The sequence below is a fragment of the Eriocheir sinensis genome, unplaced genomic scaffold (genome assembly GCF_024679095.1).
Source record: "Eriocheir sinensis breed Jianghai 21 unplaced genomic scaffold, ASM2467909v1 Scaffold293, whole genome shotgun sequence".
Taxonomy (NCBI): domain Eukaryota; kingdom Metazoa; phylum Arthropoda; class Malacostraca; order Decapoda; family Varunidae; genus Eriocheir; species Eriocheir sinensis.
The window spans coordinates 38,098-51,196 of record NW_026111602.1 but is presented as its reverse complement, the minus strand read 5'-3'; the positions used below and the strand labels follow the sequence as shown (position 1 = coordinate 51,196).

General features: G+C 43.3%; 1 protein-coding gene across 1 annotated transcript in view; it reads left to right on the top strand.

The window, feature by feature from the left end:
• Window positions 1-13,099, top strand: part of LOC126991503 (uncharacterized) — a 34,265-nt gene that overhangs the window by 7,164 nt on the left and 14,002 nt on the right. The window contains exons 4-6 of the mRNA XM_050850257.1: window positions 788-1,088; window positions 1,259-1,480; window positions 1,977-2,147. Of these exons, the coding sequence (XP_050706214.1) occupies window positions 788-1,088; window positions 1,259-1,320 (363 nt within the window). The 3' untranslated portion in view covers window positions 1,321-1,480; window positions 1,977-2,147. The remainder of the gene's footprint in view (window positions 1-787; window positions 1,089-1,258; window positions 1,481-1,976; window positions 2,148-13,099) is intronic.

The window sequence follows — 13,099 nt, the reverse complement described above, 5'->3', positions numbered from 1 at the left end:
TGCAGCCGCTGGTACAGACGCTGCAGTGTTAAAAAGTGTACATTACCCAAGTTATTGATGTTGATGCATGTGATTTTCTTAGCATGGCTGTAAGCATAGCCCTTTGTTGTGTTTATTATTCCTTGAAGACTGAATAAAATGCATAGATTACACTGTGGGCAAAGCACACGTCTCCAGTAACGTGTTCATATTTGATTGTCCTGAAGTTTGGAGATATCAAAGCCGGTGCTGAGAGTTACTGACTCACTAAAATGTGATTTACCCGAGAATGACTATTTTGTTGTGGTATTTTGATAATAAGTTGTCTGGGCTCACCTTCAGGGAGGAGCAGCATGCCCCCACCCACGCACAAGGCAGGTCACAGACACAGTAAGTGGGGCAGCTCAGGCACACCACTACTACTACTACTCCTTGTTTTCAATACTTAGAATGTCTGCTCATTGTTGACACAGCTTGTTTACATCATTTGCCTTCTCTTGGTGTGGGCCTTGACAGTCACTGTGCCTACTAGTCTTTATGCTGTTCACAATAATTATTCCTGGGATACTCAGTCGTCTACAAGCAGGAAGGATCACTCATGTCAGAACCAAAGGACACAGCCTGGGAATATTTATTGCATAAAAAATTCAACACAATACTACTACTGTTAAGATGTATTTAGCAAATACAGAGTTATCCAACTGCCATTCCAGTGATTATAAAGAAATAATAACATTTTAGCGAGTACATATACAACATTTCATCAAAAGTAAGTAATTCACACATCACTTTCCTCCCTTCACTGCAGAGAACGCGTCCAGAACGTGAGTGGAGCTCCTCCAGCGAGGGACGGGATGAATACAAGACCCAGATCAGCAACCTAAGTCCCGGGAGTAACTACATGGTGCGGGTGGCGGCTTACACCTCCGGCGGCCTGGTGGGCGCCTCCATACATGAGGTGCGGGTGTTCACCAAGCCGGACCTGGACCTGCCCTCCGCCTCAGAGTCTGAAAGTTGTCTCCACCTCACCCACCAGTCTGGAGGCCACTTGGTCGCCGCCCGTACTGGCCAAAACGCCCATCACGGGATACACCATGTTCTATACGCAGGTGTGGACGGCCTTATAGAACTGTGTGCTAAATGTGGAGTCTCTGTTGCCTAACAAAAGTCTCCCCATATCCTTGTGTGTCATTAGTGACCTTCCTTTGAGTAGAGGGTGACCATAGCCGTGTGTTTGTACAAGTCCCAGTGTGTATCTTAACCATTGTCTCCCTTGTAGTTTTCTCCTCAGGTTGGGTCAGCAGAAGAACACGAAGTAAAGGTCACTGGTACGTCACATGACCTCCAAGGCCTGGACCAGTTCACAGAGCACAGCGTGTGGCTCACCGCCATCAACAGTAATGGCGGGGGAGACGCCACCCCTTAGGTCACTGCCAGAACCTTCTCAGACATGCCCTCAAAGGAGCCTCAGAATGTGAGCGTTGAGGCTGCCAGCTCAAGGGTGAGTTGTGGAAGGCTTCCAAGGCAAAGATACATTGTGAAACTCGTTTTTTAATAGCTTTCTGCTCTGTTCGTTTCCTTCACATCATCTCTACAAGTTGCACATTCATTGTTTCAGTATTTTTAACCCTTGCACATTCATTATATTTGACCCGTCCGCTGCGATTGGCACGGATTTGGCCTTCACTGGTAGCCTGAAAACATTTACTCCCATGTCTTTCCCGGGCTCTGTGGTGGATAGTGGAGTGTATCCAATGTGGCATTGGTGCGCAGGAGATCCCCTCCCAAGCTGCAGGACTTTACATTTTTCTCCACTGAATTGTAGCAGCCGGTTTGTGTTCCATTCCTGTAGCTTGGTGAGGTCTTCTGGTAGGAAATCCACAGTCAGGGGGTTAAGTTGAAGCATTCATGGCCTCACACAATGTTCAAACTTTTTAAGATTGTATTTTGATAATTTATTGTATAACTTTTTTCCCTCACACTGCCTTTCCCTTCAGAGCCTCATCATCTGCTGGGAGCCTCCGCTGGCCGAGCACCAGAATGGGATCATCACCAGCTGCAAGATCCGCTTCAAAGAGCGCGGCGAGTCAGGTTCCTCCAAGACTAAAGCCACAGACGGAAACAGACGACTCTTTGCCCTCAAGAAAAGCACCACATACTCCATAAAGGTTTAACCCGTCTGCTGCGATTGGCACAGATTTCACATTCACTGGTAGCCTGATAACATACAGTCCCTGGTCTTGCTCTGCCTCTGTGGTGGATAATGGAGTGTTTCCCATGTGGTATTGGTGCTGGATATCTCTTCACTGGTAGCCTGATAACATACAGTCCCTGGTCTTTCTCTGGCTCTATGGTGGATAGTGGAGTGTTTCCCATGTGGTATTGGTGTGCTGGATATCCCCTCCCATGGTGCAGGACTTACCTTTTCTTCATTGAATTGTAGCCACAGATACTTTTTGTTCTCGCTGTTCATTTCCCATTTCTTTCTGGTTCTCCTCCTCCTCCTCCTCCTGTAACCCTCTCATTCCTGTCCCTACTGATCATGTTCTCTTTTTCCTCTTGCTGTTCATGTGTCCACGCCCTGCCAAATATTCTCCCGCGTCCTGCTTCTCGGCATTTCCTTGAGCAGGTTAGTGCAGAGAGCGTATACAGTTTAGGGTCGGAGAGGCTTTGACGGAGCTCAACCAACGTAATGTACAGACTGAAGCGCCACAGCGCCACAAAGAAAGCCCACGAGACCACAATTACACACTGTACATATATAACATAAACTTGGGCGAGGCTGTGGATTTTGATGCAGCGGATGTACATTTTGATCCAATGACCCTGATAACCTAAAACCGGTGAATGTATAGGAGGCGAAGCTACACACACGCACACACACACACACACACACACACACACACACACGCAATAAAACAATACCCGTCAACATTACAAAGAGAAAGTATTCTTCCCATGATAAATACTGAGTTAAAAGTCGTGTGTGTGTGTGTGTGTGTGTGTGTGTGTGTGTGTGTGTGTGTGTGTGTGTGTAATTCACCTCGGCCTGATCACGAGTTGGACTCGGTCCCGCCAGCAGGTACCTCCCGACGTGAACAAGTGCTCATCATCATCGATCTCTGGGTACTGCCAGGACCTCACACACCACACCCCCCATCCCCCTTGCTCAAGGGAGGACAGTAACCACTCCTTGTCAACAGAAAGAATCCGGCCTGATGGGGGCTCAAACCGCTGCCTGTTTGGCCGTAAAGCCTTGCAGCGCAGCTCTACCGATTGAGCTGTGTGTGTGTGTGTGCATGTGTGTGTGTGTGTGTGTGTGTGTGTGTGTGTGTATCGCCTCCTATACATTCACTCTGGTTTAGATTAGCAGCTGCTGCAGTCTGACTCGACTCGCTCTCCTGATCATTACTGCCGCAGGAAATGACATAACTGTCTTCTCCCACTCTACCTTCTCTTCCTCGCTTTATTCTTCATTATTACCATTACCAGAAGCTTTATTACTCTGTTCCCCGCATAAGGAGGACGAGGGGACAGACACATGCGTTTGGCTTCCTGATGCAATACATATTATCAAGGGAAGCATGATAGCAAGAGAATATTGAGCTACACACAACTTTTACTACCATTATTATTGGCAAGATTGTCACGTGTAAGGAGGACGGGGAGGCAGGGACATGGGTTTGGCTTCCTTACACAACACGCATCATCAGAGGAAGCAAGGCAGCAAGCGAATAATGAGCAGCACACAACTATACGCATACAATTCCAGCACTGCCGCCAGGTAAGACCACGAGACTAACAATGAGGAGCCCAACAACATCGTTACGTCCGCATTGCATCGCTCCACATCTTATCCGCCCCCAGTTACCAGCGCATAGAAGCTCCTGCCCTTCCCCATTACGCGTATATCATTAGCCAAGCGAAAAGAAAGCCACTCCCTCCATCCCTTCAACTCCGGCTACATGTGATTGGGGGATTTTTTGGGAAAAGATGGTGCTGGTTAATGGTATTTCCTTGGCTGGGGATATCCGCCAAGGTAACCTGAAGAGTTTTTAGTGAAGGTACCATAAGGTTGAAGGCGGATTTTCTAATGGTAACAACAATAAGACTGACACTCGTTTACTCCTTTTCCTTCTGCCTCACCAACTACTTCTGTGAGAGTCTATCAGTTGCCATATGTGTTTCTACCCCTCAATCTACATTCTATCTCACGTTAGTTCACCGCAGTATCACCAACGCCATCACCACATATATCAACAAACGCCACAACATACCAACATACCACACACCAACACATTCACTAAACACAAACCAGAAACTTCAAACCATCAACACACGTAATGACAGACTTACTCCCTCATAAATGGACACTCGGCCTCGATTCATTATACAAATACGCTAATTATTCTAAGAAGCCTAAATTATTGGTAACGTTAAACCCGGTGTGTGTGTGTGTGTGTGTGTGTGTGTGTGTGTGTGTGTGTGTGTGTGTGTGATATATATATATATATATATATATATATATATATATATATATATATATATATATATATATATATATATATATATATATATATATATATATATATATATATATATATATATATATATATATATATATATTGATATAATTATTGATATATTTATTTTTGGCTTAATAGTTATATAAATATTGGTAAATTACAAATGTAGTTTTTATTTTAAGCCAGGGCCATTAAGCCGAGGCTTTCTTAGGACCTGAAGACTCGTAAAGAAAGTACATAACAAGGGAGAGGTTTAGGCCACATAAAGCATAATAACTTACATATATTTCAACAATGTATAAATGTATAGGTCAGTCGAAGTGAAAAATGTATACAATACGAACATGTGAAAAAAAAACTTAGTTGACATCACTCTAGCAGTAAACAAGTGTATACATGTGAAATAAAAACTTGAAAATAGCTTGATTATTATTGAAATAATGAAATTTACAGCAATCAGTCGGAGTTTGCAAAAATAATGTGAGAAAAAAAACGCAATGAACCATTCAAAAACACTATAAAATAAATTCAAAAATCAATGTGACCATAAGTTCTCATAGGTACTAAGAAGCGTTTTTATTAATTTGGTTTGAACAATCTTATATTCTCATCAGTTTTTAAGTGTTGTGGTAAGTCATTCCAGATTTTAGCTCCTCTTGATAGGATGCTCCGTTTTTTTTTTTTTTTTACAACAAAGGAGGCAGCTCAAGGGCACACAAAAAAAGAAAACAATAATAAAAAAAAAAGCCCGCTACTCGCTGCTCCTACAAAAGATACAAAAAAGGTGGCCGAAAGGAAGATCAAATACGGACGGAGAGGTGTCCTGATACCCTCCTCTTGAAAGAGTTCAAGTCGTAGGCAGGAGGAAATACAGATGAAGGAAGATTGTTCCAGAGTTTACCAGCGTGAGGGATGAAAGAGTGAAGATGCTGGTTAACTCTTGCATAAGGGGTTTGGACAGTATAGGGATGAGCATGAGAAGAAAGTCGAGTGCAGCGGGGCGGCGGGAGGGGGGGAGGCATGCAGTTAGCAAGTTCAGAAGAGCAGTCAGCGTGGAAATATCGATAGAAGATAGAAAGAGAGGCAACATTGCGGCGGAATTTAAGAGGTAGAAGACTATCAGAGTAGTAACAAATGTACGGAAGTGGGGGTTGCCTCTGCGGGGGGGACTGGAAGTGGGGGTTGGGGGGGTTACGGGAGTGGGGGTAATTTGCGGGGGGGTTACGGAAGAGGGGGTATCTAGACCCCCCCCCCCTACCCACATCTATTTTACCTTTTCACCCCCCCCCAAAAAAAAAAATTTGTTTTCACTATTTCACATGCCCTAACCCCCCCCCCCCCCCACGGGCTTGCGTACGGAAGCGGGGGGGGGTGACGGGTGCGGGGGTAGGTCGGTCAGCAGGGGAGGTGACGGAAGAAAGGGTGGTCAGCAGGGGGTGACGGGAGTGGGGGTAAGACGGTCAGAGGGCCGTCAGCGGGGGGGTGACGGAAGTGGGGGGCATGCACAAAGTGAGGGTAAGTGCTATTGTTGTTGTTGTTGTTGTTGTTGTTCTTGTTGTATATACACACACACACACACACACACACACACACACACAAACACACACACACACATATTCTGTGCTATATAAGCATCATACTTTAATAATTACCATCATTAATAGAGTTTCCGCTATGACTGAGACATATTCAGAGAACCTTCTCGATATTTTCCAATATCCTGCGCGCATAATAGTTGCAGGATATAACAACTCTGGAAAATCGGAACTTGTACAGCAGCTTATTCTGAAGTATCATGAAAAGTTCAAAAAAATTGTCATATGTGGCTTAACGTCTCATCCTCTTCAAAGAAATAAAGAAATAGGACCTAAAGTTATAGTGTCGTCTGAAATAATTGATCCAATTGCCAACGAGGATACGTTTGATCAGAGAGGGACATTGTATGTACTTGACGATATTTTCATTGATGCTGTAAGGAACAAAATTGTGGTTGATGCTTTTACTCGCGGACGGCACAACAATATTTCATGCATATTTATCACTCAAAATCTATATATGGGTGGAAAGCATGCAAGGAATATTAGCCTGAACTGTTCTCATTTCCTCTTGTTAAGACAGCGCGATTTATCTCAAATTCACACTCTGGGCAGACAAATATTCGGGAAAGAGAAGGCAAACCAGTTTGTAGATATATATAAATATGCTGTATATTCACGTCCTTATGGATATCTTCTTGTTGATTTGAGTATAAATACTCCTGAGTCCCTACAGTTTCGCTCAAACATTGTTGGAGAACCCCCAGGTGAACGCGTATTCCAATGGTGAACTCCAGGAAGAAGGAACTCTTACACGCTCTATACTCCCAACATAACGAACCCTATGGTTTAAGCTCTCAGGCGAAATTATGGGAGAAAGCAAAAAGTATAAATCCGGCAATAACACGTGATGACGTATTCAACTTTTTGAGAAGCAATAAAACGTATACATTGCATAAGCTACCGACTAAAAAATTTCCCCGGCAAAAGATAATAGCCTCAAAACCCAAAGTAATCATGGCTGCCGATTTAGCAGACGTGAGACATATAAGAAAGGAAAATAATAATATAGGCTACTTGTTAGTATGCATAGACGTGTTTTCTAGGTATATGCAAGTTGTCCCGTGTCGGAATAAAGACGCAAATACTATGCTCGTGGCCTTTAAACAAGTGGTGGAAAATAAAGATTCTGAAGGCTTACGAAGATTAAACACCGACTTGGGCACAGAATTCTGGAATCGAAAAGTAAGAAACTATTTATGTTCCCGGGGCATTAAGCTGTACAGTGTGTACTCAAGTGAGATCAAAGCAGCCTTGGCAGAGCGGGCCATTCGTACACTTAAAGCACGCATCTACAAGTTCATCACGTCTCAAAATTCTTCAAGATATATTGATCAGCTGCAAAACATGGTCAGTGTCTACAACCGCTCGCCCCATTCTGGACTGAAGAACAAACAAACTCCCATTGATATTCATAACTTAAAAAACCCATCTGCAATCAAACGGCAATTCCACGCAATGTATAAAACCCGAAGCAACCAGCGTCTTCCATCAGTTCTCGACTGGCAGTTGGGGAAATAGTTCGCCTTGTTGGAAGTGCTCGTTCCTCTGTATTCCATAAAGGATACACGCAGCAAAATACTCACGAGCTCTTTCGCATAAAATCAATTAAACATAAGAATCGCCCAAGAACTTATCTCTTAGAAGATTTGTCTGGAGAACCAATACAGGGGATATTCTACGCGCCAGAGCTCGTCTTAAGCGCTCTGCCTGAGACATACGATATTAAAATACTGCGTTCACGAAAAAATAAAGGAAAAAAGCAGTATTTTGTATCGTGGTTGGGATACCCTGCTTCATTCAACAGCTGGATTGACGCTAATGATATTGTAGAAAATGCGTAAAAAGACATCACTCCTCAGTGCACACAAAAACTTTGTCTTACTTTTGAAGAAATTAAAAGTAAAAGATAGAAACCGTGCTATTAAGCAAGCAGCTCGAGAACAATTGAACTGTATATCTGAAATATTTTCCAATTTGTTAAAGAAGCACCTCACCCTCAATAGCAAAGTTATCAAGAAATTACGTAACTATCGGGAAGACATACGTGCCATAGCTAGAAAGAAAACTCCTCTCCATAAGAAAAGACTTATATTGACATCGAGACGGGGCGGTAATATATTAGCTGCTATATTACCTATTGCCGCTTCCTTGATCGGAAAATTATTTGGATAATGCGCACGTATTATCTTGTTCCTGAGTCTACCGCTGAGCGTGTTTTAACGGGTATTAAGCCTAAATGCGCCAACTCCACGAGTCCGGGGGTCAACGGCCAATCGTGTTTCAACCCGCAGTCGACCCATCCCGATCATATACCGGTCTCTGAACATGTGCCAGCAAGCAGCAGCGGTCCTGTCGTGTCGTCCCATGGTGCAAGACCAAGCACTCCTACAAGATTGAACCCGTCGTCTCGCTCTGTAAGAAAGAAAAGTTACAAAAAAAAGAAAATATCGCGATCTGGTGTATACAAAACCACAAAACTACCACCCGTGGAACTTAGAGTCACAGGGATTAGGGAGAACAAGATATCCTCCAATCCTGAAATTAGTAATTTAATACCTCTGTATGTTAAAAGTATCGACGTGCCATACGTCAATATGATGCTAGAACGAATAAAAGACAATCCCATCGTAAAATGGGATAGCCGAGGCAACCTATTGTCTTCTGTTCGATCCTCCAATATCCTGTACATGTTGAATTTACTCTCTAATGCAAGTCAAAAACCAACGATTGCTGACATTGCTGATATAAAACACATCATTGACGCCACGGGTGTATTACCTAGCGAAATAAAAAATACGCGCGTGCGGCAAAAGATTCAGGTATCTGGTTTCACCAAACAACCATCGTTGGCAACTTACAGATGGGACCCATATTAAATCCGCTTTTCCAATGTGCTAGTGCAGTCCTACATTGTGATTCAAGAAAGAAACAGAATCATGGACGTTGTAGATACTGAACCGCGTTGGACGCGCGACTTATACAGAGGGGGCGGCGACGTCATGGAGAGAGAAATGCCGGAGGCGAGGACGAACACGCTCGGACACGGTGGTGCCCCGAGCGGGCTTATAAGAGAGAGCAGATGGGACGATGGTTCGCTACTCGTCCCTCGCCATCAGCTGAAGCGGTACTATTCATCACTCACCAGTATACCAGAGGACACCATGTCGGACGCCTACGTGTTCAACTACAAAGACGGTTCTCCTGGCGATGACATCTACCGCAACAACAAGATCATCATCGTTTCTTCTCTCAACTGCAGTTCCTGCTACGAAAAGAGGGGGTTTACTGGACGCCTACATGGATTATACCCGCACAGTAATCTCTACCGCGAAAGAAGCCCGATCTATCAACTGAACAGGTGTCGCTGGGAAGATCGTGGTATTCCCGGTAGTCTGCATATTCGCTATCCTCCGAGTGAAAATCTCCCTTATGTGGCGTGTATCCTAACCCAGTATGCTCCTGGCCGCGAACTGGAAAATAACCCTATAAACCAAGGATATCTTCAGACGTCAAGAGATCAAAATTTCATTCGTGGGGTAAAGGAAGACAGTTATGATAACCGCCTCCGCTGGTTTAAAGAGTCCATCACAAAACTGGTAGAATGGGTGATTAAAAGCAACATTACAAGTGTCGTCTTCCCCTACAATATTGCAAGCGCTGGAATTCTTTACGTGTTGTGGAAAGCTGACTACCAACCGCATCTCCAAGAGGCTGCGGCTGAACTCCAACTGCATAATATATCGTGCGTCATCCTGGACAGATGGTGGACCTGCGATGAGCCTGAAACAAAATTAACTCTATCTGTGTCTCCCGAGCGAAACAGGAAGAGGAAACTGGTGGATACAGAGGACGATGCTGTGGCTGACGAATGGAAAGAAAACGGACGGTGCTGTAGTCGACGTGGATCCTGAATAACTATAGCTCCAGACAATTTCCCAATAATTATGTACATCACTAAATGTAAAATATGTCAATAAATAACAATGTAATGATGTTTAGTATGATTTACCTTCAATATGTAATTGGCATCTCGTCATGTCTACCTCTATATAATGAAATGATTATATTTTTGCTAGTGTCTTGCTTGCTCTAAATGGAGTCACATCATATATATGTTACCAGCATTGCGGATGGGGAAATTTACCCCAATTCCAGCACTAGCTTTACTAATAATATACAAACTCTAACATTAGACAAGGACGTGGAATATGAAGTCGGTCTACTGAACGTGTTGCTTCCCCGTCGGTATTACATTGTTAAACCGGGTGAACCAGAGTGTAGTATACACCTTAAATGTGGTGTAAGACCAACGCCAGATTCAGAAGCTATTGAAAGACGCACACTGTCAAAGGCTATTAATGCTAATATCTTGTATAATGACACTGGGTATTTGCTGATGTGTGTTAACGGTATAATAACGACATTGATAAAGGAGATGGTCGATGGATACAACTACCATTTACTAGCGTATTCTAGAGAGGTTCTTGCATTTAGCTCCACAAATGATCATTTAACTTTGTTCTGCTACAATGGTTATCATCCACAAGTTGTATTTATTAAGGTTTCCTTTGATGCGCGACTGGCCCAGGTTCTCGGTTTTGTCCCCAACTTAGGTTATGCTGTGTTTTCTTCCTTGGGTACACATGAAGAACAAAAAAACCGTTCTTGTTCCGCTACATGGTCATGCCCCTCTGTTGAGAAATGGTGACGTACAGTGTGTTCTCATTTACACTGACCTTGTCAATCCCTCTAGGTATGCAGGGAAAAATGTAAATATTCTTGATGCCTTTTCGCTCTCCGGAGGTCTAACAAAAGGCGTGCATCCAACTATATATAAGTCCCTTAAATCCAAAGTAATTGATTCGATTTCTATTAAACTCACAGATCAAAAAGGTCGTCCTATGCATTTCGAAGAAGGATACCCTGTTACATGTTTACTTCATATCCGATCGCGTTGAATCTTTGAGTACATTTTGCTGTATTAATAGGAATGTTGTCCATTTGAAAAGACAGTCTCCTCGCCGCCACCATGCGGGTTACATTCATCCCTCCTTCCGTAGCAGAATATCATACCCTGTTTTCGAATGGCAAACAGATATCATCCCGAGGGAGTGGTATTGATGATATAGTCACACTTTCTTATGAACCAAGCTATCACAGAGGCGGGGGTTTATTCTCGGTTTTAGCTGGACTCGCTAAAAGAGCTTTCCCTTTCCTAGTGAAAAATGTCATTGTGCCTTCAGCTCGAACATTTGGAAACAACGTTCTAGATGATATTTCACAGGGAAGCAACTTGAGAAGCTCTATAAAAAAGCATGGAATTAATTCCTTAAAGCAAGCTGCAATGAAATTGACTAGAGGAAGCGGGAAAAGAAAGTCAAGCGAGTCGGGAGGAAAAGGTGTTAAAAAAGGACATCTTTACCGAGTTGTAATCATTGTTGAACTAAGAGCAGTATGGCGAGCATCACCAGCGCGGTTGGTGTCGGGAACCCGCGTTCTCCCCTGGGGCAATATGCCGCCGGTGTCAGTGAATTGTTTCCCGCCCTAACAAAATGAGATTATTGGAAACAACGATTGCCTCCCGTTATGATGCTGATGTTTTACCTACTAACCTCGGATTCAATATGAAATTATCCGATAGATATATAGAATTTCTCATTCCTGGAACACTTGGCAGTTTTATTGATTTGGGGAAATTGGTGCTGCACACCTCTTTACGCTTAACTAAGCCAGACAATACTACTCCTCTCGAAGACGCTCAACACGTTGAATTTGCAAATAATACCGCGCACAGCCTATTCAAATCAGTGCAATGTTTTTGGGAGATGTAGCTGTTGACAATAATGTACTTTATGGGTACGTCATACGTTAAAATGCTGAATACTTTGTCGCCCAACAAATTGAATACAATTGGAGCCAATGCTAATATTACCATCCCAGAGAACGGTTTTATTTCCAAAGTAACAGCAGAATACTTTGACAATGCCAGCGCGCAACACAAGACCATTATGAAGCGGGTTAAGACTCACGGTATACAACTCTGTACCCCGCTTCTTCTGGATATAAGTTCTTTAGACAGTTACTTGCTCGATGGTATTTCGATTAGACTCAGAATGGAACTATCTAGTAATGCATGGCTGCTAAATTCTCCAACTGGCGATAACATTCGTCTGCATATAGATTCAGCCAAGTTGCTTTATACGCGACTGTTTCCTTATCCTAATGCACTTCATGCTTTGAACGCGTCTCTCGCCACAGGAATCTTTTGAAATCGACATTTACCAAAACCCTCTTGAAAACCTATGTGCTAGCCAAAGACCAAACCTCAGGAACGTATGATCAACCGTGGGTGATGTTATTCCGGAAAAACTCTCGCTTATTATAACGAGCATGGAAGCTCATTCTGGCGACTATACGCTAAATCCATTGTATTTGAGCCATGGCGATATAAGTCAAATAAGCTTAAGTGTTAATGGTAGAACCATGTATAATATTCCTAGTAAATTCCCTCATGACTATGCTGAGCTCTACCATCGTACTTTGGATGCACTTGGTTTTCACAAAGACCATTTAATCGGAAAGGATATTTTCGGCAAGGGGCAATGATTTGCACATTTGATTTGCGTGCTGAAAACTTGAATGATAATTTGCCCGTTGAAATGAAGGGGGGGCTTAGACTTAGCTTGAATCTAAGCAAGGGAGAAAACGAGAACTGTCTGTTGATACTGTTTGGCGAAACAGTGGGTATAATAACAGTTAACTCTGAAAGACGGCGGCAGTGTGATGTGCGCGCTTGAAGCGGCTGTGCGATGAACAACATGGAGATTGAAAGAGGATTGAGGGGGCACATAGGAAAGCAAGCCTTGTTTTTAGGCGTGTTATTGGCAGACGAGGTAAACTCTATACCTCGATATAGAAAACCTATAGTGTGCATCGTCAATACGCTACCAAGTTATTCTAAAAGATGAATGGGACACTGGATTTGTCTCTACTATG